Below are 25865 nucleotides of genomic sequence, written 5' to 3'. Positions count from 1 at the left end.
ATTGCCTCTTGTCGTTATTTTATAATATCAAGTTACACTTTGAATTAAATAAATGAATTTATTACAAATAAAACCGTCTAGACAGCAAGCTAGCGCGTCATTAGGGGTTTGCGTTCGAATGACGTCAGCGCTCAGTAGACCAATCAAAGCCTTTGTTTATACAAGCGACTGAACGCGTTTCATAATAAGAATATTAAAAACTTCGTACAGAATAATTAAAATGTTACTGAGCTGGTGATTTACATAACACGCTATTTAACTTACAATAAATATTATTTTACACATTTTCTAAAGTAATACCAGTCAATGTCATAAATAATGTGTATGTTTGTAACCGGATTGCTCCATACTACTCCTACTAAGACTGAAACATACAGTCTATACTGTGTAGTATGCACTAGACAGTGTGTTAGCATTCTATTCCAAACATGTCCAGTGAATATCCTTATAACAACATTGTCGGCCATCATGCGGAATTTTTTATTTAATCCTTCACGGATACTAAAAAAAGCTTGGACCAAGTTACATAGCACTAGAAACATGTTTATAATAAGCATGATAAGCATGTTTTATGACATCCAAAAAAAGAATAGCATAATTGAGGTCAACCTATGCAGATGTAAGTTGTGAATATTAGAGGACCAAACAACAGACAACAAAAGGTATGTCTACAGAATTTAGTAAAAGTCCATAGACAGAGTTATTGAAATCCATACCAGACAGATGTAGAATCAGATGTAGATTTGTGCACTAAAAATTATGAAACTTCATGATCTCTTGTAGTGGGTGTCAATCAACAAAACCAGCCTGCTTTACTTTTCTTTCTTTTTTTTTTTTTAAACATTTTCCTTTTTCATAAAAAAAACAAAAGGAAAAAAGTTACTCATAAAAAGCAGCTACATAGTACAAGCACAGTCATCAAATACATTTGGGCTTCGGTGTTTCCCCCCCCCTAGACGTCAGTGTGGTTCTGAAATGAAACGTTCCCCTTCGGCTATCCAAATGAGGTTAGTGCAGAATCATACACATCCAACATTTAGATTAAGGCGCTTGTTTGCCTCGTGACGTCTCGATTCAAAAGTGCTAATAAATGTTCATATCACGTTTTATGTACAACACGAAAAACTCATGTAGGTCACAAAGGTGGGCAGACAAAAAATAACACAAATGAATGAAGGAAGCCAAAGTGTGTTTGTGAGCATAAAAGAGACAAACGCAGTTCAGCTCTCAGAAGACATCTGCTCGTCCTGTGCTCGGCTGTCCTCTTTTACGTCTGTGTCTGCTGTCGGATTGGGCTCTGGAGAGTCAGTTGTGAGTTTTTGCTGCTCTATAGGGTCATCTGGATTAGGCCTGAAAGACAAATAAAACATTAGTCTGGATGTATTTAGATTGAATAGGCCATATCTTTCCTTTTACAAAGTCTTGATTGTGTCTCAACAAGAACAGGCCTACATGCTTGAATGCTCAAAAAAACATACATTTGACATTGTTGCAGCACCTTTCCTCTCAGTCGGTCAGTAACGCTCTGGGGTGCGTTTCCCGAAAGCATCGTTAGCCAACTATGTTCGCACGTTCCGTCATTATCAGCACAGTTCAACGAGTCTGTTTCCCGAAAGAATAGTTCTAAACGAACATTCGCAAACAGCATCGCAAAGTTGTGTGGTTGGAACGACAGCTCTCGAGCTGTGGTTAGAAGAGTTGCTTCTTCGCATGACATGGACTCAATAAATCCTTATCTTGAGCCAAGAAAGCAAGCTGAAATTCAGTACAATCTATATCTTTTATTTAGAATACATACAAATGTCATTTACGTCTTTTAGTTTGTCAAGAGGTTGAAAGCAGAGGTCACTTTTTCGCCAGAACTCGACTTGCGTACGGCCGTTACCAGAAGCCAGTGATTAGAGTTTAGAAAGTTAGAAAGTTCGCTTCAGAAGGCCTTTATTAATCCCCTGGAGTCGTATGGATCACTTTTATGATGGATGGATGCCCTTTTTTGGGCTTCAAAAAACAAGGTACCATTCATGGCCATTATAAAGCTGGGAAGAGCAAGGAATTTATTTTATATAACTCTGTTTGGCTGAAAGAAGAAAGTCATATACACCTAGGTTGGGTGAGTAAGGGTAATTTTTTGGGTGAACTAACCCTTTAAAGGTGACCTATAATGCCCATTTTCACATGATGTAATATAAACCTCTGATGTCCTCAGAATGTCTCTGAAGTTTCAGCTCAAAATACCAGCTTGTAAAAGTTGCGAGGCAAAACGCGCCGTTTTTTGGTGTCCCTTAAAATGCAAATGAGCTGCTGCTCCCACCCCCGTTCAGAAGACGGCCGATCCTTTACACGAGCTTCAGATTCTGGAACAACAGCCGAATTTCTCTCAGGCAAAATGTCAATAATATCCAGTAGCGAAGTGCAGCCTTACATGTTTAAACCCGGAGTCAGACACAAATGGAGAGACTCAGGAAGAGGCTGCAACTGGAAGACTGTACATGGACATTTCTGAATGGTTAGTGGATACATTTATGTAACTTAGTTGTTGTGGAGTTACGTTTATTCATCTCATCGACTAGCCTGTACCCTCATGTTAATCTATAAACTGTTGTGTAGGTGCTTGTTTGTGAACTGTATTAGGATGCCCACAGAGCCAGACAATATATGCTGCATGGAGATAGAGCAGTGTATGGTTTAGTTTACGGTTATAATGTAGGACTGCTGCTTCTCACTCAGGGCGGGATCTAGTGCAGATCGTCACCAGTCGTGGGTGGGGTTTCCCTACTCTTAGGCCCTGTCCCATTTCTCCCCCCTTAAAACTTCCACTTGGTTTTGAGTGCCCTCGAAAGTAAAGTCCCCTCAACGAGGGAAGTGGAGTTGAAGATCTTTCCCTATGAAATGGGACACCACTATATGCAAATTAGCGCGGCAATCCTCAATACGTCACGCGCAGCGTCAAAGTGTCTACTACTTCTACTACTATTTTCATTCATAAAATTGCCGGTTCCAGTTGTTGTGTTGCCTGTTGTGTGGGCTGTTTTCGTTTATCTACATCTGATGAATCAACAGAGAAGACATGTGGAATATAGAAGACGCATTTCCGGTAATTTTGCCATATATTTGTTTGTATCTGATCGTTTAGAAGCGCACACAAAACCCAAAGTTTGCTTGTCTAACGTTAGTTGCAATCCGTTTCCGAACGCGCGCGCCATGGGAACCGGGGCAACGTCTCCTGCGCGGATCATTGTGCTTTTAGTAGCTGTTTTTACCACCAACGTCCCGCAATTTAGAAACCGCAGACACTGCACTTTACAACAATCACCGATTGTGCTCAGTGCTGATTCTGACGTTAGGTTTGGGTTTAGAGAGAAATGACAGCGCGCTGTGAAGGGAAGATGATGCGCTAGACCTAGACGAACGCGGCTAGTTTTGAATAATTTTACCTCACATATCTTCTTTTTATAATCCTTGGAAGCCAAAATCGAAAATAAAATTAGATTAACTAACTTACCCAGATCAGATGTATATTTGATTTGCTTTTGAAGCACTCGGCAGATATCATATGAACATCGTCAGATAGCTTCGTGAAATATTTTCTAACATTAGTGTTGAAAACTCAACAGTCCATTGGATGGGCATCAAACTAACATATTCCAACATATTTCGACATTTTAACATGCGTATTTGCGAAAATATACTTAAAATAAAATTGTTCCTTTCCAGCGGTGTCCGCCATCTTAGTTGAAAAATTTGACCGGCTCGCTGAGTTCGCAAGGTATCCTGGGTAATTTCATCTTCCACTTCGTTTTAAGCCTGCATCGGACCGCACTATGTTTTGAGGGTTGATTTTAAGGGGAGAATAGCACTCCCCCTTGCTCTTTGGAGTATTGGGACACCCTACCCCTACACGAGAACGCGCAAAAACAAGGGTTAGGGCAGAAATCTAGGGTAAGGGGAGGTATTGGGACGCAGCCTTACTTAGGAGTAGGGGGAAATTTGAAACAGCTTGTTGTGAGAGATTGATAATGATATAAGGGGATTATAATAAAAGTATTGGGTGGATTTTTACACACACTGTGGACACACATCTGTGTTCAAACACCTTATAAAAGTGAATTTTGCATAATAGGTCCCCTTTAAAAATGAGGAATATTGTGGCATGTTTGTTCCAGGAAGAAAACTCAAGGCTACAATCGAGGCTCTTAAGGGAGTTCAGAAACAGTTGCGCTGAATAACTCCCTTTGGAGTGACTTTGTGCTTTGTAACGACTTTGTGCTTTGTAACAACAGCAACATTACACACTAAAGAAAACTGAAAATGTAAAAAACTAGGAAAATTTGTAAACTAATTATTAAAACAGGACGAAAGATGGCCGCTCTTCACCTGATGCCGTTTGGGGATTTGTTCTCATCCTGTTTCTCATGGTCTGTGGGATTGGGCTTGCTTTCGGAATCAGAAACATCTTTTATCTCGCTTTCTGATTCTCCGTTCACTGGTTTAGAGTCGTCTGGGAGAAAGAAACAAAGCGGAAGCAGAAAGCATATTTTAAAAGTGGTTTAAATGCTTGAAATGATTTGGAAACGTTCCAGATTCACAGTTTACCTGTGTTTTGTGTGTCTTGCTCATTGCTTTCTTGGTTCTTTTCATCCGGCTTTGGTTTACCGGTCTCAATCTTGCCAATAAACTGGAGCTTTAGTTTATTGTAGACTGCGGTGGCCTTCTCCATCACTGCACTACTTGCTTTGTACCGGCGAATCTAAAAGACAAAAAGACAGTCAGAAGTGTGCAAGTTTTATGATGGGAATGCTATCCCATGTCAACTGCTAGCTGTCAATATTACATACTGCACCTTTAAATAGTAAAACGGATTGCAAATGGAAATTCACATCGACTTTTAGATATCAGGGTGTCGTTTTCAGGTTTTCTGTAAGTTCTTGTACCTTTTTGAGTGTGGCAATAACATCTGCGTTCTTCTGTAAGGTGTGAGTGGTCACTTGTACCGAGCCGAGCTCATCCAAGGCCTGTAGACACTTCTCAATGTCCTACAGATTGAAAGGAAGCAGAATCATACCAGGGGACTCACATCAGGGCGCTTTCACAAGTACAACTGTTGCTAGAAATATAGAGTCTGGCAGAGAATGATGAGTGGCTGAACCAGGGTTATTATCGTTAACTAAAACATCTTCGTTAATTGAAATACAGCTGAAATAAAATATAAATATCATACAAAAAACTAGAAATGTTGCATTGGCAACTAACTGAAATAAGTTGAAGTCGAAGCACTAAAATTACTAACTGTGAATTAATAAACTAAAACTGAAATAATTTTTTTTTAAATCTATATCTAATCAACTCAAATAGATCGAAACTATTTGAAACTGTAATATCTTTAAAAAATAAACATTGAAAAATAAATAAATTCCTGTACAAAAATAACAGTAATAAACAGCTAAATCAAAATATTTGTTTTACTACAAATAAAAATAAAGTGTGCAGGGACTTCTGTGGAGTGATTTAAATGAACAGAATGAAGTAAAAGAAGCGTTTGAATCAACTGATTGGACATCCTAAAAGAGCGTGCTCAACCAGAAACATTGCTTGTGTGAATACTAGACATGGTACATTTGCTGTAAAATTGCCAGTGTAATGTTTCCAGTAATTTTAATGGCTTTCATGTGTGAAAGTGATTACTGATCCCGATGAAATTCAAAAGGTAATTTTGATGACATCACTACTTACTGGGTTGTCAACCTTCAGTGCAAACTTGATGTCTGTGTGGAGCTTCTGTAGTTTCTCTTCAGGTGAGGGTTCTGAATTTATACAGGGCGATAGAAACGATACTTAGTCTAAGTCTGATTGACCATAAAAATTATTAAAAAAAGGACTGAACCGCCATGAGAACGTTTCATGTGACCTTTTTTCTTCTCAACTTTCTTCTCAGGTTGACGCACCGACTTCCGTTTTGGCTTCTCGGGCTTAGACCTAGTGGGAAACAGTAATAATTATTGACCTAGTGAGTTGCAAAAGTTGTTTTTTGAAATAATCTCCAATATTTAACGAATGATTCGATTGACAGCGGCAGTCCAAGAGGCAAAGTTGCTCAGAATGAGGAGTTCTACCATGCGGTATGAATGACGTGGGCGTGTGCCAAACATCACGTGGTAAACAATCCTTTAAGCACGTGAAAAATACGAAGGTGCCCCCCGGTGGCCGCTTTCTTTTGAATTTCTCACAGGCCTCTAGGGCCTTCTATCAGCCTCCGTTAACCTTGTCTGAAAGCTCTTCAAACTTCATTGGCATTCTTGGCACCTTGGACGATGACACCGCATGCCAATGTTCAAGTCAATCAGACTTAAGGCCTGTTCACACCGGGACGAATTTCTCGCGCGTTATTCGCCGACGTTTCACGCCTCGTGACTAAACAAAGGACGCCTATGTGAGTGTGCACACCGACGCGAAAAACGCCACGCGTAAAAGCGTCATTTTTTAAAAAACGCCTCGGGTTCTTTTTTTGGGTTTGATGCACGGCGTCAAAAACTATCCGACCAATGAGATTGGCGCTTTTGCTCACGTGTCTGGAGCTTCTGAAGTTACAGTAAAACACAACTTGGGGGCGCTCAAACACAAAACGGTCGTGCCGAGCACACATACGTAACGGCGAAGAAGATGCGCCAAGTAGCGTCTACACACCATAGATATCCATAATAAAGGCTAGATGTCTCGTCCGCGCTGCTGGCCAATGGCCTTTATTATGGATATCTATGGTCTACACTGCCGAGAAGAAATGAGACGAGGAAGATGCGAGACAAGATGAATGTAGAGCTGCTGGTCTCGTTGGTGTCGGAACATAAAGAACTATATGACAAACGCGACAGCGACTACAAAATAGGACTATTTCTGTTTTACATTAAGCGCCATTCCGCCATCTAATGTCAGGGAATGAATTTGCATGTTCACTCGGCTCAACGTCAGCGAAAATCGCTTGGGTGTGAACAAAAAACGCGCTGAAAAACGCTGACGAATAACGCGCGGCGATTTAGGCCTTTAGGGTTGCATGGTTATATCTAGTGTTGTCAAAAAACTCGGTACTTCGGTACCAAGTCGGTACTAAAAAAAATTAACGGTTACGGTACCAGCTTTTCTAGGTACCGAGTACCGGGTTAATCCGGTTCTTGATGCGCTGTCCGAAAGGTGCAGAGTTGCGTCCTCTTCATAAAAACACTGAGACATGGCGACCGGCGGCGCTGCTAATGCGTTGGCTCTGAATCCACTTGTTGACAAGAAAGGAGGAAAGAGCCACATAGGGAAATATGTTGAATTAGGCTAATGTCACGTTGCCATTAAGGGCCGTTCACACTTTCACATAGCACGTTTTTTGCGCGTGCAAATTTCAAATGTAGGCGCGCGGGAAGCTCGCTCATAATAGAAGCGACGTGCGAGCTTGTTTTTCCAGGCGCGTCACTGTTTATGGTTGCATAGCGGAGACACGCGAGAGCGAGCGCGAGCGCTTGTGGAGAGAAGGAGAAAGCGGTGCAAACTGCGCTCTCCGTGATGACGAAGGAGTATCAGCAAAGAATTAATTGATTTCTAGCCCTTGCATTAGAAATCAGCTACAGCGTTCTCAAGTTTTGAAGACAGGCAAGAGTGACATTTTTGGCAGTTTTGGATTAAATAAAAGTAGGCTACAGTTAATAAAACATGTTTTATCTCCTGTATAGTTTGGTAACACTACAATAAGATATTCATTAACATTACTTAATGTGTTAACATCAACACATTGAGTGAACAATATATTTTTACAACAATAATTAATGTTTGTGAATGTTATTTAATACAAACACTTGATTGTTCATGTTTGTTCACTTCATTCATTGTGCATTAAATAATGTTAACAGATAAAACTTTTGATTTTAAAAATGTATTAGTATATTTTTAAATTAACCCCAAGGACAATAATTGCTATGTATATAACTATGGTTTATTGTTAGGTCATTTTATCTAATGTTATCTAACAAATAGAATCTTATTGTAAAGTGTTTAATACTACAGTTTCCATCTTTGTAACTGTGATATACACTTTAATATATGTAAATTTTATCTAAATTAAGCTTTGGTACCGAAATTGGTACCGAGAACCGTGGATTTTCACTGGTATTGGTACCGAATACTGAAATTTTGGTACCGTGACAACACTAGTTATATCCATATTTATGTTTATGTTATAGCGCCACCAAGTGGCCAGTCGTCACATGCTTTTTCACACAACCACAGAATGAGCTCTTACAAAGTTGTGCAAAATTTGGTGAAAATATCTCATTCCGTACACGAGTAATAGCCATTTTAGTAAAAGTGGCTCCTCCCACTTTGAACGTTTTGACGTTTGAGAGTGAATAAATAGAAATTTAAACTTTTTTGTGATGATTACGCCCAATTTATACTTCTGCGTCGACCTCCCGCCGTAGCTACGTCGTAGGCTGTGTGTAGCGCGCGTACCCTTCGGCGTACCCCGACGTGCAAAAATGTAACAACGCGTCAATTCTACGCGGACGCAAGCGCTGTGATTGGTGTGCTAGAACCGCTCCCTCGGGTTTCACATGTTCCCTCTGCGTGCATCGACGCGGACAACGACGCAGAAGTATAAATTAAAACCAACGCGTAGTCTACAGCATAGAGGCTCCGGCGTAGGTCCGACGCAGAAGTATAAATCAGCCTTTATTGACAACCAGACTCCAGAGAATCTTGCTGCACTGGTTTGGTCCCGATCGGGCCAGAAACCTAAGAGCCAAGGATTCCAACGCTATACACCTATGCCTTGAAACCCTAAAAATCAATTAAAGATAAAAAAAAATATATATATATATATACAAATGACACACGCACGCCAAATCAAAATGAAAACTAAATATAAAAATAATAGAATACAAATAATACTAAAATAACAGTCGTGGAAAATACTGCAAATAGCACTGCGAGATGCACAGTTGATTCGACTCAATTGATTCCAATAGTTTTGTTAGCATGTTGCTTTACGAACAGTGCAATCCGAATACATACCTCGCTTTGTGTTTCTCCTCTGATCTCTGTGGCTTCTTTTCTTTGATATGTCTCTCCTTTTTCTCTTTCACCTCCTTCTCTTTCTTTTGCCGCCCTTTCTGGCTATCTTGACGCTTGGCCGATTTTTTTACCTAGAGAAGAAACGCAACAACCCAAACGCAGTTAACATTTGGAGAAACGACACTAGTAGAAAGTTGAGAAAGTTCTGGTGACTGACCTCTGAGGGAGGTGGAGAGTCGGAGTCTGATGGAGCAGGGATGGGGGCAGGGGGAGGTTTCTTGGATTTTTTGAGAGGGTGATCATCCACGTCCTCATCCGAGCTGCTGCTGCTGCTACTGCTGCTGCTTCCTTTCCTGGCCTTGGTCTCTTTCTCTTTTTTCCTTTTTTCTTCCTCCTCTTTTTCTCGCTCCCGGAGCCGACGGAGCTCTTCTGCCTCCTCCCTCTTCCTTCGCTCCTCCAGTTCCTTCCGCCGCTCCTCATCTCTCTTTTTCCACTCACTGACGCGGTCCGTCCCGCTATCGCTTTGCATAAAAAAAAAAACATAGACAAACTCAAATAACCATCCATGTGTTGCTCAAATTCATAGAATATTTTAATGTTCTTTGTATATCATGGGAATAGTATTTGACGATATATTAAAATCGGACATATTAGTCTGATGATGTTTCTACTAATTTTTCATATTTAAAATGATTAATTTATTGCAATTAAGTTGCAAAAACAGCTTGTTTTGTAGTTTTGAAACTTTTTGATGTCACATGACATTATGTAGTCTTATGGGAAATCTGTTACACTACTTATGTAGTCATTTTTTTTCATCTCTTTTTCCACGCATTGTGAAAAAAATTGTCCAACCAATTAGATTTACACTTTTGATCACATACCACTGCTGTAACAAACTACGACTAGGTGGCGCTCATGAACACACCATTTTGCTAAGCAACAGTGAATAGCAGAGGAACAATCTGAAACCGGCTTTTGTCTCTGTTAACTTATATTTGGTTTTGTATAAAAAACAAAACACATTTTTGCTTTTCTGCAAGTGCCACCAACTGTCAGAAAGTGATTTTGCATATCTAAATCTAGGTTGCATATCTAGGTAGCCCATCTACCAATTTTTTTTTTTGCATTGGTCTGAATTTTTACGTTGAACTTTCATGTTAGCGTGATCAGGCATTAAGGGTCCAAAAGAGGGTGGAAAATTGTCATATTGAACAAATTTTAAGGCAAAACAAAAGTATTAACATTATTAGTGTAAATGTACATGTAAAAAATGCTAGAAAGTAAAAGAAACCAAACTCACCTATCACTATCTGATGAAGAGGAAGGAGGCCTTTCTGGAGCTGCTTTGGCTTTCCTTCCACGTGGCTTTGGTGGAGGTTTCTCCGCTTGGAAAATGACGCAAAAAGAAAAGTGTCCTTTAGTATTCTGATGTACTCGTCTAGGATTCCTGATATTCGAGTACTGAGGATAACCGTCTCAGGTAATGTTTCCATCCACTTGCTATTCAACGCAATTACTCAACCATTAAAACTAATTATAATATATGCTGGGTTCACGTTGCAAAGCGTTCTCACCTTTCTTGCGCCCTTGAGGGCCTTTCCTTGCAGGAGGAGGTTCTGAATCGGAATCGGATTTGGATCCAGACTGCGAATCGGATCCAGAGACGGCTGGCCGTGGCTTATCGTCTTCTGATTCGCTCTTGGCAGCTTTCTGATCTGACTGGGAGCCAGAGTCTGAATCAGAGCCTGATGATGCCTTCTAAGATGATACAAAAACAGTATAACATCAAGCAAGCATGTAATTATAGACTGCCAATGTCACTGAGGTCTTCTCACCTTCCTCCTGCCTCTGCCAGCTGGCTTTTTGCCACCTCGACCGCCCGAATCCTTCTGCGGTGTGAAGTCCTGGAGAACACATTAGTAACTTATTAATACAATTTTAATAGCATTTTTGGCAATAATGAAGCCATGAGGTGTTTTAGCAAACTATCGACCCAGTACAATTCCAGACAAGAATACCTGGTCGCTGTTTTTGCCGGATTCAGAGTCAGAGCTGGGTGATGGTTCCGGTTCTGAGGGAGATCCACTCTCCTCTCCATCTCGATCACTGGATGATGCCCGTGTTCTCTTCACTGGTGGCCGCTGCAAAGTCAATTAAAAGTCAAAAATCAATTTAACTGTTTTATATACATATTGTCCATGCAATTACAACGTATTGAGACACAAAACATCAAAACAGACACAAAAGCACCATAAAAGTAGTTCATTTGAGTTTTACTCTAAGTATAAAGCAGGTACTCCATTGGATGTTTTGCCCAACTACATCCTTAAAGCCCAAAGTACACTTCAGTTTTGATGTGAACACAGCCAAATACACGGCCTTTCAAAGAATACTCCGTTTGTTAGCGTGCATGAACACAGGCGTTTGAAATACACGCATTAAAAGGTTTCAACCTTGTCCAGTGTCTGTGCTATTTTTCTTCAAAAGGTATTAGTGATAAATGTCTTTGCACTCTTGTTTACACCAGGTCATTCATGCGTTTTTACTGATCGGATAGATATACATGTTAAAACTGTTCCATTTACATTTGACCACATAAATGTGCCTACATGCAAATTCAACGAAGTTCACATCAATGAAAGCAACAGTTATGAGCTGCATTTCATTTATTCAAGGTCAAAGCACTAGTAAGATAATTTAGTCTCACTACTTTTAATGAAGATTATTGTGTGTTGAGCTTCAGGATGTGGTTTCATTTCCGGTCTTTTGTTTGCGTTTCTTAAGAGATTCCCGACTACTCCTCAGTGGCGAATGCGTGATGCATTCAAACCACTTCAGGAGGTGGTCTGAGACTCATTCCAGACAAAACTGCACAAGTGTAAATGCATCTGGTTGTTGGAGCCACATATGTGTTTTTTACTCCTCTCAAAATGGTAAAAAAAAAAAAGAATAACATGTTATAATCAGATATGACAGCACTACTGGTTTGAGTGAACAGATCTTGAAAGCATTTCGGAGGGCATTTACACCTGGGCTGCATTTCCCAAAAGAATCGTTAGACTAAAGGCCATTGCACACTGAGTCCGAAATTCGCATCCAAAATTTTCGCACGTAAAAAAAAAAAATCTACCTCAAGTTATGTCAATCACGCTTGCACACCGCCTCCGAAACTTTCGTCCGTCATAAAAAATGTATTATTTGGGTACAATATAGGCATATAACCTGTAGCCTATACAGCTGTTCTGTCTGCTTGCACCGGGCCACGCATGTGCCTGTGTGTGTGTGTGTGTGTCCATACCTGCTTAGACATACTGCTAGTCTCTGTTCAGGATCGATTGGTTCACAGAAATTGGTGGTCTTCTTTTTATTATGTGGCTCCAGAATCGCTAGCAAAGCATCAAACTGTACCACTGACATTCTGAAGTAAATTTGGATCGCTCGGGATAAATTCGCAACTCCTTGATAAGGAAGTGTAACTCTCCTTCCTCTCGGCGCAATTTCAGGATTGGATGGACCCAAAATTTTCTCTTTGTTCTCATTTCAATAAGAGGCAAACAAAATCATCCTTACTGCTTGACGAATCCATTTTGTATTTTTGTGCGTTTTTTTCCGCAAAGGATTAATAAATACGCATCGGACTCAGTGTGCAAGGTTTCTGTGCGTGACGAATTTTTAGGCTGACAAACACGAAAAAACGCATACGAAAATTTCGGACTCAGTGTGCAATGGCCTTAAGTTAATCATAGAGACCATCGGTGGCAATTGTTCTACGATCAACTTGGGCTTACGATGCTTTTGGGAAACGCAGCCCTGGTCTTTTCACAATCCGACAGCTATCTGATCAGTGAAAACTTATGAAGTGACCAGGTGTAAATAAGCCCTTAAACTAGAGTTGCATGTATTTATTAACCCCTTCACACAATGTGCGTGTCTATTGTTGTTGTGTCTCCAGCAGTTTTTTGTTGTTGTTCAATTTCATCCGTCTCGTTTACGAAAACAACAGGCCGAGCCAGTGTCACCCCTTTGTGGACAAACTAATTAGCGCGGACATAGCACGAGCGGTTAAAAAACACGCAGCACGCCTGCAGTATGTGCGTACAATGCTGATGACGAAATTATGCCACAAGCACTGTATGCAAACCCTAGCGTAAATGTAAAATATGTATACTTTGGGCTTTAGCCATGACAACATTCATAACATAGAAAGACCCTAATGGTTAAATAAAAACTAGTTGCAAAACACAGATTCCTCTACAAACACTTCTATTTAACATTATAAACATTGTGACTAACTAATACTATGACATTAAGGAGAAATTCAAAGCACCTGAAGGTATAATGCATAATAGAGCCCGACCGATATGGATTTTTGGGGGCCGATGCCGATACCGATTTTAGGGAGTAAAAAGAGCCCGATACCGATATATCGGCCGATATTATTTATGTGTATATTATAATACAGTAGCAATATTATTTATGTGTATTATAGTACAGTATACCAGTCAAAAGTTTGGACACTTTCCTATTGGTGTGTACAAACTTTTGATGGGTACTTTACACAGTAGCTATAAACAGAATAAATATATTTTATAAACACAATGATCACTCAAATGTGGTGATCAAACATTTGTGTGACACAGATATGTAATGGAGGCAGGGGGAATGATAGAATGAGAATTATACAGCTGAGCTGTAACCAAACTAGTTTGCATTGCATGTTATATTATATTATATTCTAAATCCTGTTGCATAATCTTCACTAACGACTTTGTCTTTTAATTTAGTCATAACTTGTATCAATAAATATATAAAAAGTGTCACTGACAAAACCTTATTATCCTCTATTTTTACTCTTAATTCCTCTAATCTCTACCAGTGGAGGAAGAACTCAGATCTTTTTACTACAGTAAAATTAATAATATCATAATAAAAACGTTTTTAATTACATAGCCTATGTACAGTACTTTTATACTATTTTAAATAATTAGTAAGCAAAATGTACTAAACGTGAAACTAGGCTAGGCCTACTCTTAATGCAAAATGGCCCTATATAAAGTGTTATAATTATATACATTTTTGGAATATTGCTTGATGTTGTAACGTAGCGTTATCAGGCAGAATGAGCTTTAACACGGTGTCTACACCGGACGCGGCCGTTACTGCTCGCGTCGCAACAGTTGTTTACCCTAGACAAAGCAGAATCAGTTTACTTTTGGAGATCGCTCGCGCCACGCATTTTAATCAAAGTTTCATTGATTAAAATCAACCAATTGCCTTAATAAATAAGAAGTAGGCCTAAATATAGCAGACAATATAATCAGGACTTCTCAGCTGCGCGCTTTGCAATAGTCACAAGCTCACACAATACGTGACAGAGGCTGTAGCAGAGAAATCAATTCTGTGAATTACACCGCGCAAATCACAAGTAGGCTACTACCCACCGGATGAAGAAGGGTTGGCTCTCAGTCTCCACAGGCTACATAACATATTCATTTTATTTTATTTTTCGTGTTCGCATTTATGAGGAAAAAAACAATGTTACAGACGCGACAGTTCAGCACTACGGACGTGAGCGCTCTGAAAGCGGCACTAAAATAGGCGTTTGAAACTTTCACATAGACATCAAACAGAAAGCACAAAACCTTTTGTTTCAAAGTGAATTTCGTTTTGTATTAATTGTATCTTAATTTTAATCAATGTTTCATCAACCATTTGCCTGGATTTAATTTATAAGAAGTAAATATAGCTAGCAGACAATAGATAATCTCGACACGGAGGCGCCTGCGGGTGCACTGGAGCTCGTCTCATGAACCGAAACTTAGCGTATAGACCTGAGAATTAAAATATATCTATATTGAAATGTCTACTTTTAAACAGAACAATTCAAAACGAAAGACAGACAGACTCATGTAATCGTATGAAATGTGCATTTCTCTCTGGCACGCGTTCACTGAAGATCGCGAGTCAGCATCGTCAACTTCATCTTTGGCTGACACTGACTGAAAACACTTGTTTATTAATAAACAATTAAAATGTCTCCTTGCTATATTTGTTGTATTCATAATCATTACTTTTGCCAGTTCTTGTGACAGCTTTTAGGTGCTTTATTGGCAGCGCCACCCTTACATGAATCACCGCACCGCATTTTTTTAAATATTCATTTATCGGCCATTATAAATGCCGATACCGATAGTTAGGAAAATGCCTAAAATCGGCCGATAATATCGGCCCGCCGATATATCGGTCGGGCTCTAATGCATAACACTACAGGAGAAAAAACATTGACAGAATAGATGACAATGAGGATAAACTGCTGATTTACACAATAAGTGATCACGTTGGCTTGTTTTATGTTTGAATACCTTTGCAGCAGGAGCTTTCCGCTTCACTGCCGCCTTCCTTTGATCCTCACTCCCAGAGTCAGAATCATCACTTCCCGTTTCAGCTTTCCTTGGTACCACTGCTTCCTCTTCATCTTCTGCATCACTTCCCGCAGCAGGTTGGTTGTCTTCGCTTTCCGATGATGATGCAGCCTAAACAAACACAAGGAAAATGTGACAAATCAGCATTTGGTGTCATGAAACAACAGATTTTGGCTGTAGAAATTAAGTCTTACTGCAGGTGTGGTATAGGAGGCATGAGGGTTGTTTTGGATTTCCCACAAGCCTTCATTGAACCCTTTCCTTTTGTTGGGCTTCCCATATCGGTCTTGGTTCTTGTCATACTCAAAAAGGTCCTTAGGTGCAAGGAATGCTCTGAAAGAAAATAATAAGCAGCTAAAATCAGAATTATAAATACATTTAAAGTCACAATGAAAAGTCTCTTCTTTTGTATTGTGATGTACATCCGAGTGTGACAGATTTTCGGAAAAACAAATATGTAGGGTGGGACGCAGATGTGCATTTATACAATAGTCAGTATTTTCATTTCATGCCAACTTTAATATATAAAAGGAAACCAGATGAGGTCTGATCCCTGGAGTGACATCTAAAAAAAAGTTCTTCTAGTGCCACCTGTTGACTTGTGGGGTCAGATGAATTTAAATTTGTTACTTCAAGGCAGTTTTGACAGACAAGGTCCCACCATACTTTTTAAAAGCGCTGCAATTATCAATCAACATTAATAAAAGGAAAAAAGAGAAAACAATGAGGTAATGCACACAGCTCATAAGAAGATCTAAACCACGGGTACCCAATCCTGTTCCTGGAGATCAGATTCAACACTGATCCAACACACCTGCATGTAATTATCAAGAAGATCCTGAATATCTTAATCAGCTGGTTCAGTTGTGTTTGATCAGGGTTGGAGCTGAACTTTGCAGATGTCCAGGAACAAGATTAGGCACCTCTATTTACCATAATTAACGACCAGGTACTCATTGAAATCCGGGGATACGTACGTTTCGTGAGTCCCGAAGAAAAAAATGGGGATCTTATTAGGAGGTGGTTTGACAGCTCCTTCCGCAACATCTTCAATCTGGAAGAAAATACAGTCCAAATATTACAATAAGGTGATCACGTGTTTTTTTCAGCAATAGATCTACATTGAAAATTGAAGTTCTACAGAATTAAACACTAATTTATAAATGGGTTTTCTATTTTGCACCGGGTGGGTCACTTTAAATATGGACAGGAAAGAATGTCCATAGGTAAACAGGACACTCAACCCCCCCACCCCCCCAAATTAAATTTTACATGTGATTGGGCAATGTAAATACAATGTAAAAGTCTAAAGTCTAAATGAAGTAATTATTCATATTATTCCATTATGCATCTAAAGACGATTCCCAAATAATAATATGCAAAAAATAAACAGGACTTTGTTCACGCGACCTTAGCTGCTTCTCCAGCAAACAAGTTAGCCAGCCAGCTAGCCTCATACATTCATAAATAAGGTAATAAATATGAAACAAATACATCTATTAAGATGCCTAGACTTTAGAATAATAGATAGCACGGGTTTGTCTGCAAACATATATTTCGTAAACGACCAGGCACTGAGGTTAAGCTGGTGGGGGGGTGTGTGCACTGGATGCAGCGCGAGCCTTGCGCGAGCTCCCCCGCTCCTCTTACCCGGGCCGGCCAGTGGGGATATCCCTTCATTTTAGCAAAGACAAGATCCCCGGGCCGGAAGTTGTGCGGCATCTTGTCGTCCCTCTATGCACCGCTCCTCGTTCTGCTTGTTTGTGTTCGCCCACGGTCCGTTTTTCAGGCCGACAGACAGTCCTGGCTCAGATACAGTAGGTGAGGAAAGGCGGTTGGTTTCTGCAGCGGTTTCCGCTCATTCCATTTTTTTTGCCAGCGGAAGTTCCGCCCTCTGGCCATCGCTGATTGGAGGAACGGACTGGCACTCTTTACGTCCACCAATAAGAATGTACAATGTGTACACCGCTAAAGACTTCAATGTAATAGTATTATATTAACATTCGCACTGCTGATTATAAAACGACTGTTGAAAATTAAATTGGGAGCTAAATAAAATAATGTTATAGTTTCTTGATTACAACATCTATATAAAATGCATTCAATGTAATGTAATGGCACTTTTATTTATGTATTTGCATCTAAAAAAATATTTACTCAATTCACTTTAATGAATTACTACTATATTTCATCTACTAAAAATAAGAATGATAATCGTAAAAAACAAAACAATTTGAGGAGTTTTGAGGAAGAAATATTTGGGAAAAAAGTTTTTAAAAATTCCTATAGCACATATACAAAGAAATTCTTATCTTATCGCATATATTATTATTATTTTAAAAAAAATCTTATCGCATATACTCACCCTTGCAGTTGGTTGTCAAATATAGAAAATCTTATGGAATATTTCTCAAGAGAAAATATTATTTATTTCTTGCAAAAGGTTTGTTTCAAAGACTTTAGAATTATATTTCACATTTCAAGGCGGGGTAAATGCACTCAAAAAACTGGTCTATATCTAAAAATAAAAATAGAAAACAAACTAAATGTGTTTAAAATAAATAAATAAACAATGATCTACTTCAATGTAACTTCACTCCCCTCCACTTGATGTCACTAAAACGCAATGTTTATGTCCCGATTGCTTCGTGACCACATTTCCGGTTCAGAAAAGGTCCTATTCCCGTTGTAAACACATCGCTCTGGGTGGTGGTGTGCCTTACAGTTATAAATAATTAAAAACAACACATTTTTCATTTCAGTATTTTTGCATATAGTTTATCGCTAAGAATGAAGAAGTTTTTCGAGGACATCAAGAAGGATATAAAGTTCAAGTCAGCTGGGCCAGGAAAGAAACTCACAGAAGACTCGAGGTAAAAGTATATATTATATCTGTCATCACAAAAAGCTCTGAACCACACTTATCATGAGTTTATATAATCAGACTACGATGATGTATCGAATAACAAGGTTTATTATTAGATAATAATTGTTACAACATAATTCTGTAAAGAGCAAGCTAATTTTTACACAAAATCTATAGTAATGTATAACAGAAATATGTATGGATTTGTACCTGTCTGACTGCATTTCTAACATGATCATATCTGGATATGGTAGGTCAGGAAACAGTGTGCTAAATGCATCAATGTTTGAATAGTTTTGGATCCGACCTATGATGAGTTTAACCTTATCGCTATAATTACTCATAGGGTTACAGGCTTAGTAAAGGTCACGTGGGAGTGATTTACACTGCTGCTTTAGTGATTGTTTTTGGCCACAACAACCGTTTTAACCACAGAAATGAGTGGGTGACACCTGGTGTTTCGTGCAGCTCTCGACCTGAAGCCTCGCAGGCTGCTCACAGTAAAGGAGCGTCCAGGAAAGCTCCCAATAAAGGCGCACAGATGGCAGGGGCCGCAGCCCTCGCCCGCATCGAGCAGCAGCACCGGCCGAAAGTGCAAACCTCACAGGACGCCATAAGGAATCAGGGTACATCAAGTGTATAACTACAGCTTTTCCACTCAGAAGTCTATGAAAGCTTTTTGTCCGCCACGGAATAAAAAGGGAAATTGCGACTTTTTATCGGTCAATTCTGATTTTCTCCTCCTCGAGTTGAGTTCCCAGAGTTGTATATCTCACAACTGTCTTTCCTCCTCGCTTTTCCCAGTTTATATCTCACAATTCTGGCTTTTTTCTCTAAATTCCAAGTGGTGCTTCTTGCAGAGCCAAATGACGTCCAGCTCCCCCTTTCTGGACGTCATGGGCTGAGCTTGACCTAGTCCAGCTCCACCTCTTGGATCTAATGGGTGGAGGGATAGGGTTAGGGTGTGGTTGGACCTTCTACCTACACCCATTATGCCAAAATTACATCTAGGCTGTGTTCAAAATCGCCCCCTATACCCTCATTAAAGTCCCCATGAATTGAAAATTGACCATACTTACTTTGTTTGCCTAAATTGATCGTTTTGTGGTGAACAATTCATCCATGTAAGTCAATCCACACAAAAAATTTTTTTGGCTTCGTAATCTTTAATCAAAATAATAAAAATCTGAAATTTCCCCTCCCCTCTGCATTGGAGGACCTTCCCTGATGACGTGGGTTTGACGGTTTGGGTGTCTGCTTAACATCCGTAACCACGCCCCTCCAACTGACAGTAGACAGGCTGAATGAAAACACCTACTTTTCTAGATCCAATCAGGTGCTAGTTGGGGGAAAAGCCACGCCCACTATTTTGCCTCATTTAGTATTCCGTTTCTCTCGGAAATACGTCACAACACTGGAGAAAAGTCGTTTGTAACTTCCGGTTCACGGGGACTTTAACTATTCCCTACAATACTCCACTAATATAGTTCACTTGAGGTAGTGAATGAAAACTAATGTGTGAATTCGGACCCTGAGTGCGCCGGAAGGGCTGCCGCTTTTGCATAGTTTGTTTTTGATTAAACAATTTAAAGGAGAACTCCGGCGCAAAATGAACCTTTGGTCTAATTACACATTGTTACCTAGTCAACCGTTATCTGAGATTTGTTTTCATGATTATCGAATGTAAATAGTTTTATCTCTAAAAACAGTTTAGCCTATAAAGCTAGTATAACGCTAGTATATTGGGCATAGTGTAATGACAAATAAAAATCGCTTGTTAATACCACTAACAAGGCTCAAAATAGCCCCACACTAACACGGTAGCAAAATGAGGGTCCCTACCTTCAAACCGAAGCATTGAGAACTTTGTCAGTGTCCAGACAGTTTAATAAGAAGATATTTTAAACATACAGTCAACTTCGCGTATACAGACAGGAGCCATCTTTGAAATACAGTCTTTAATCGGTGTTCGTAGATCGACTGGTAAAGACTGTTTTTCAAAGTTCGCAATGCTTCGGTTTGAAGGTAGGGACCCTCATTATGCTACCGTGCTAGTGTGGGGCTATTTTGAGCCTTGTTAGTGGTATTAACAATTGATTTTTATTTGTCATTACACTATGCCCAATATACTAGCGTTATACTAGCTTCATAGGCTAAACTGTTTTTAGAGATAAAACTATTTACATTCGATAATCATGAAAACAAATCTCAGATAACGGTTGACTAGGTAACAATGTGTAATTAGACCAAAGGTTCATTTTGCGCCGGAGTTCTCCTTTAATAATCAATTAAAAAGGAATTCATACCTGTATGATGTTGCGCTATACCCACATTCGACCAGAGGTTTGAAAAATGGATGCATGATTCAGCTGTAGGCGCCATCTTCTGGTCAGACGCGGGAATTCATTCAGTTCAAGACTCTCACAGTGCATTATGGGTGTTCTCTAGCCATTGAGCGTACATCGGTTGTACACTCGTTATTGCGGTGCATTGTGGGATTGAATGAGTGCACTCGATAACGTCCACTATGGTTTCGGACACCACTACAAATGGCTGGGTATGGGGGCTGATTTCGGACACAACCCTGGAGAGGGGGAGCTGGACTTCACACTCCAGCCATGAGCAGACACTCCTAAATTCCCAGTTTATATTTCCCAATTATCAGTCAGAATTGCGATATATAAACTCGCACTGTCGTACTCAGAATTATAAAGGCTGAATTGTGATCTATACACTCACAATTCTGTATTTTATTCTGAAAAAAGTCTTGCTAGTAAATTCTTTTTTTTAATTCAGAGTTATAATACCTCACAATTATGAGAAAAAAGCGCATTTGCGCATTATAAACTTGAAATTGCAAGAAAGTCAGAATTGTTTATCGCTGCATCCAAAATCCATATACTATAAAGTATGCGAAAAACAGTACACTAAAAGAGTAGTATAGTTGCATCCCAAATGGCGCACTATACACTTATACTCAATGTACTTGTGCACTATGTACTCATTTGTGTAGTGTATGAACTTTATAACGTTATTTATTTGTCATTCAATATCGAAGTCTGAAAGCTCCACAATATTCATACTATAAAACGTCATAGAATAGTGCATAAGTACGCAAATTGGGATGCACCTTATGTCTGGATTCATAGTATTCGAAAAACAGTAGGGAAGAAGTACCTGGATGGCCTACTACTTCCGGCGGGATTCTGAAGTGTGCATGCGATGGACACTTTACTATCCCATGAGGCCACGGGAGAGGATTTATGAATGGCAGTGAAGCGACGCAACTGATGCTGGTAGCTCACGTGACAATAACAACATGGCGTATATGTAGTACGTCCAAATTTTATTCATACTACACACATTTATACTACATAGAACATACTTTTTTAACAGTCGCAAAGTAAATTCAAGTTCATATGTAGCACCTACATCTTTTTCTCAGAATTGTAAGATATAAACAGCTGAAGTTAGTTTTGAGTTATAAGTCTGAATTGTAAGCTAAAAAGTTGCAATTACTTTTTTATATTGTATTCCATGGTGGAAACAAGCTTCCATAGACATCTTAAAAACATTAATAAATCTCAAAGCATGAACAGCCACTCATTTTATTATTGCATTTCAGTGAAGCGAGAACTTGAAGCAGAGGCGGCTGCCGTAGCGGCCAGTCAGAACAACACAGATGTCGAGGCAAGTCCGATGGTTTTATTGGGTTTTGAAAAATATCCAGATGACCTACTACTCTCTATGTTAATAGTATTTGGTCATGTGATCTAAACAGTATGTAGAATAAACATTTTTGTGGGAACACATTTTCAACACATTGGTCAAAATATATATTTATTTTTATATCTGTGAGTAAAACTTGTAAAAAGCGGCAAAAATTTATTTAGTGGACCTTTAAATCTCATGTAAATTCATTTAAAGTGATCATTTGTAAAATTGTTGCAGTTAGTACTTTTTGTGTAGTATAAGTGATGACAGAATTGTCATTTTTAGGTGACCTGTCCCTTTAAGATTCAATACTCTTTTCCTGACCGTGATCACTAATACCTTTTCCAGGCCTCCGGGGTTCCACAGAAGGATCCGTCTTGTTTCTCAGTGGCGGGAGTTTTCTTCACCTGCCCTCTTACTGGAAAAATCTTAACAAAGACTGAAAGAGAGATGCACATCAAAGAAGCCATTCTTATGGTGAGACTATTAGACAATCTGCAAGACTTGAAGAAATTACATTTGACTAAAGGTGCTTCTTTTTTCACAGAGGTTCTCAGAGGATGTGATGGAGGCCTCCGTTATGATGATTCACACCTTTAATAAAGACAAAGAGAAAGTGAAGGCTGCCATTGACATCATTAGCAAGTGAGGACTGTTTAGTTGTAGGACTATATTAACTTTCTACAACGATATCTCGGTGTGTTTGTAAAATGTCCAACTGAAATCCGATGACAGGTACATCGAAAACATCTGTAAGAATCCGACTGAGGAAAAGTATCGGAAGATCAAAGTTAGCAACAAGGTGTTTCAGGTATGATCGTTTTCAGTCAGGATAGAGAGAACTGGATTCATGAAGCACATTCACTCACATCTTGTTGTTTTACTCGTGAAGGAGAAGGTCAGTGTGATTGAAGGATCTCGTGAGTATCTTCAGGCCCTGGGATTTGAAAGCACCGCACTGCCGGTAGACGGCGAAGGTAATGCCATTATATTTCAAAGACAAGCGTGTCATTTCTTTAACGCCAAGCCCTCACACATCTCCATCCCTGAATAACACATCTCAGATAGGACTGAGGAGTACCTGGTGTTGCCGCCACAGGAACCGGACGCTCTGGAGCAGATAAAGGTGGATTTGGAGCTGCTGCAGAAGGGCGAGCCAATCAGAGCGAAGCTGGACCGCCAACCGCAGGTCTTCAGACCCTCCCAAAACGCCACAAACTTCGAGTTGCCCCCAGACTTCTACAATCTGACCCCAGAAGAACTGAAGAAAGAAATGCAACTTAAGTAAAGAAATCAACAACAGTAGTGTTTGTGCTAAGCTGATAAACAAAGACTCGTACCATGTTTTTATGATCTTCTTTCATCACAGGAATGAAATCGTGGAGAGAAACGCAATGCTGCGAACGAAAGCCATGCGTGAAAAAGATGAGCAGAGAGAGAGAAGAAAGTACAACTACGCCCTTCTGAGAGTGCGGTTACCGGATGGAAATATACTCCAGGGTTGGTAGTTATTCTTAATTAGAACAGTCTATTGTCAATGCAAGAGTGCAAACATGATTTAGCTTCTTTTGGCCAAGTGAAGGCTCTTGTTGTACAGCGTAACTTGCATTTAAACGCCCTGCAGGCACGTTCCTGGCATGGGAGAAAGTGACAGCGCTGTACCAGTTTGTGCGTGATTCGCTGGAGAACGGCTGGCAGCCCTTTGAGCTGGTGGTTCCTGGAGGACAAAAACTCAAGGACGACGAGGAGTTTGCTCTGAATGAGTGCAACCTGGTAGGTGAAGATCAAAGAACACCGTCTGCAAAGTTGAATTTACTAAACAATATTTGAGTCACACATTTGTTTTCACCTTCCAGGCCCCAGCAGCTCTGTTGATTTTCTCGTGGGACGCCGCAGTGCTTTCAGACATCGCGGCCGCGGGAGGAAAGACTGCTGTTCTGCTTAAAGCAGCGTTATTAGAGAACATCAAGAGCATGAGCTGAACATAGTCTTGCTGTGTCTCCCTGGTCACTGCTGTCCCGCCTGCGTTCTCTTGCCACTCCTAGTGATTTTCTCTCCCATCGTCCACAACTCCACAGGATTGGTTGAGTCCACAACATGTGCTAGGTGGATTTATATGGTGCTAACAACAGGAGTTGTTTCCTGTCAGTGATGTATTATGGGAAGTGTTAGCACCTTAAGGGCCAATTTCTAAACAGTCTGTCCTATTATAATGCATTGTTGCTTGAAGTAACATGACCAGTCATCATATGATAACGGAAGAAGCTCAGTTTGCACACTGCGATGCTGTCAGACTGGAAATGGTCTGCGAGTGGCTCTGTTGTAATCTTAAGCACTTTTTAGCTATTGCTTAGAGAGAAATGTTGATTAACGTACCATAAAATCTCATTGTGACAACGGTTTGAAATTGATCTAACATGAGCACTACCAAGTTCAGATTGTCTTTTGTTTTGAATTGAAGTTGTTTCCTGCTTAACAAAAATGTGACTACGCCTGAATGTTTTAACGTAACTTAAATTAGACAAAAAGCTGTGGTCTGCAACAATGATCTACCTCCTAATAGAGATAAATGTCTGTTCAATTCAGTTGTCACCATGTCAAGTAATTGACTTGTATAATTAAGCCCAAAGTATACTTGTTTTTACACACGCAGCATGTTTGATGGTTTTCCTCCTAATTGTGTGTACTATGCGCTCCCCAAACGAGTTTGTCCACAAGGTGCCGACATTGGCGACCATGATGTCACAGTTGAAAAGAAACTCTTTTCGTAATTGACAAGCTTGTGTGAGGTTAAGATATGCGCAACTGTAGTTTAAATGAATATTAAGATATTTATGACTCATAACCTCTATATATAACGCAGACACTGGACAAGGATGAAACTTTCTAGTGTGTCTTGTGTGGAGCATGTGTTTGCACACGGAATCCAATAAAATATACTTTGAAAGGATGTTCACGTCAAAAATCCCCCTCATTTTCAACCCGGAAGTAAGCTATTAACAGAATATGCAAGACTTCCGATTCTTAAGCCGCAATAGGCAGGTAGAAGAATAACCGTAAAGGATAACTATTTACGCTACAAACCAGTGTTTATGATTACGGTGAAAATGCACCAGCTCTTACGAAAAACATTAGGGTGTTAGTGCAGATTATAATACTCACTGATAGGGATGCACCGAAATAAAAACAAAATTCTAGGCCAAAACCTAAAATTCTGGATGCACTTGGCTGAAAACGACAATTTATGTCATTTTCCTATTTTAAATACATTTTTTGTATTATTATACTTTTAAATTAAATGCAATTTTACTGAATCTGAATTTAAAAAATGCAAGCCAATAAAATAATCCACTTTAGTTAAGTGTCAAAAAATTGGACAGAAAATAGCCCTATATTAAAATATCAGTTTATTATTCTTCATTCAGTTTTATGCAACAATCAGATTCAACAGATTTATTTTTTGACCAATAATCAAAATAATATAGTCCTACAAAGCTATTGTTATCAGAGCAGATAGCAGAGATCGGATCAGTGAACAAGAGGGTAGCATCATTTTACCAGCGTTGCCCAGAACGGCTATACCACACAATGTTACAGCACAGTATAGGGCTATTACAAACAGAAACAAGTCTACTACAGAGAAAATTCATGTCGGCACGTTATTTGAGTGGACTGCTTTTCTGGTGAGCATGATCTGTACAAAAGTGCGCAGTACACACACGGAACGGAGAGCCCAAGAGTGAAACCTGATCGGTGAACACGGAGGGGCTGGGCGGCATGTTTGGTTATTTATTCTTTCGGCCAAAAACCACAAA

The 25865-nt window shown here is 39.6% G+C and overlaps 2 protein-coding genes across 3 annotated transcripts; one reads left to right on the top strand and one right to left on the bottom strand.

The window, feature by feature from the left end:
* Positions 1-456: 456 nt before the first annotated feature.
* Positions 457-17328, bottom strand: hdgfl2 (HDGF like 2). 2 transcript variants are annotated; one of them, XM_056236827.1, is made up of 16 exons: positions 17121-17328; positions 16448-16524; positions 15665-15803; positions 15411-15581; positions 11067-11189; positions 10884-10952; positions 10623-10806; positions 10349-10433; positions 9263-9566; positions 9046-9176; positions 5906-5973; positions 5731-5801; positions 4932-5033; positions 4594-4747; positions 4375-4498; positions 457-1350 (listed from the first exon to the last, which is right to left on the bottom strand). In XM_056236827.1, exons 1-16 carry the CDS (start codon positions 17190-17192, stop codon positions 1221-1223), a joined length of 2004 nt encoding a protein of 667 aa, XP_056092802.1. In that variant the 5' UTR covers positions 17193-17328; the 3' UTR covers positions 457-1220. The 2 variants fall into 2 exon arrangements, with proteins under 2 accessions (XP_056092802.1, XP_056092803.1); XM_056236828.1 differs by having other exon boundaries at positions 10623-10803.
* Positions 17329-18143: 815 nt separating this feature from the next.
* ubxn6 (UBX domain protein 6) lies at positions 18144-24486 on the top strand. Its single transcript, XM_056236831.1, has 11 exons — positions 18144-18343; positions 18805-18962; positions 21962-22026; positions 22399-22527; positions 22598-22695; positions 22786-22861; positions 22943-23027; positions 23115-23334; positions 23420-23550; positions 23675-23823; positions 23907-24486. The coding sequence occupies exons 1-11, from the start codon at positions 18261-18263 to the stop codon at positions 24030-24032; spliced, it is 1320 nt and encodes a 439-aa protein (XP_056092806.1). The 5' UTR covers positions 18144-18260; the 3' UTR covers positions 24033-24486.
* The last annotated feature ends 1379 nt before the right edge of the window (positions 24487-25865 follow it).

Source organism: Rhinichthys klamathensis, unplaced genomic scaffold (assembly GCF_029890125.1).
Source record: "Rhinichthys klamathensis goyatoka isolate OS25496 unplaced genomic scaffold, OSU_Roscu_1.1 h1tg000467l_1, whole genome shotgun sequence".
Lineage (NCBI taxonomy): Eukaryota > Metazoa > Chordata > Actinopteri > Cypriniformes > Leuciscidae > Rhinichthys > Rhinichthys klamathensis.
This window is presented reverse-complemented; position numbering and strand designations above follow the sequence as displayed.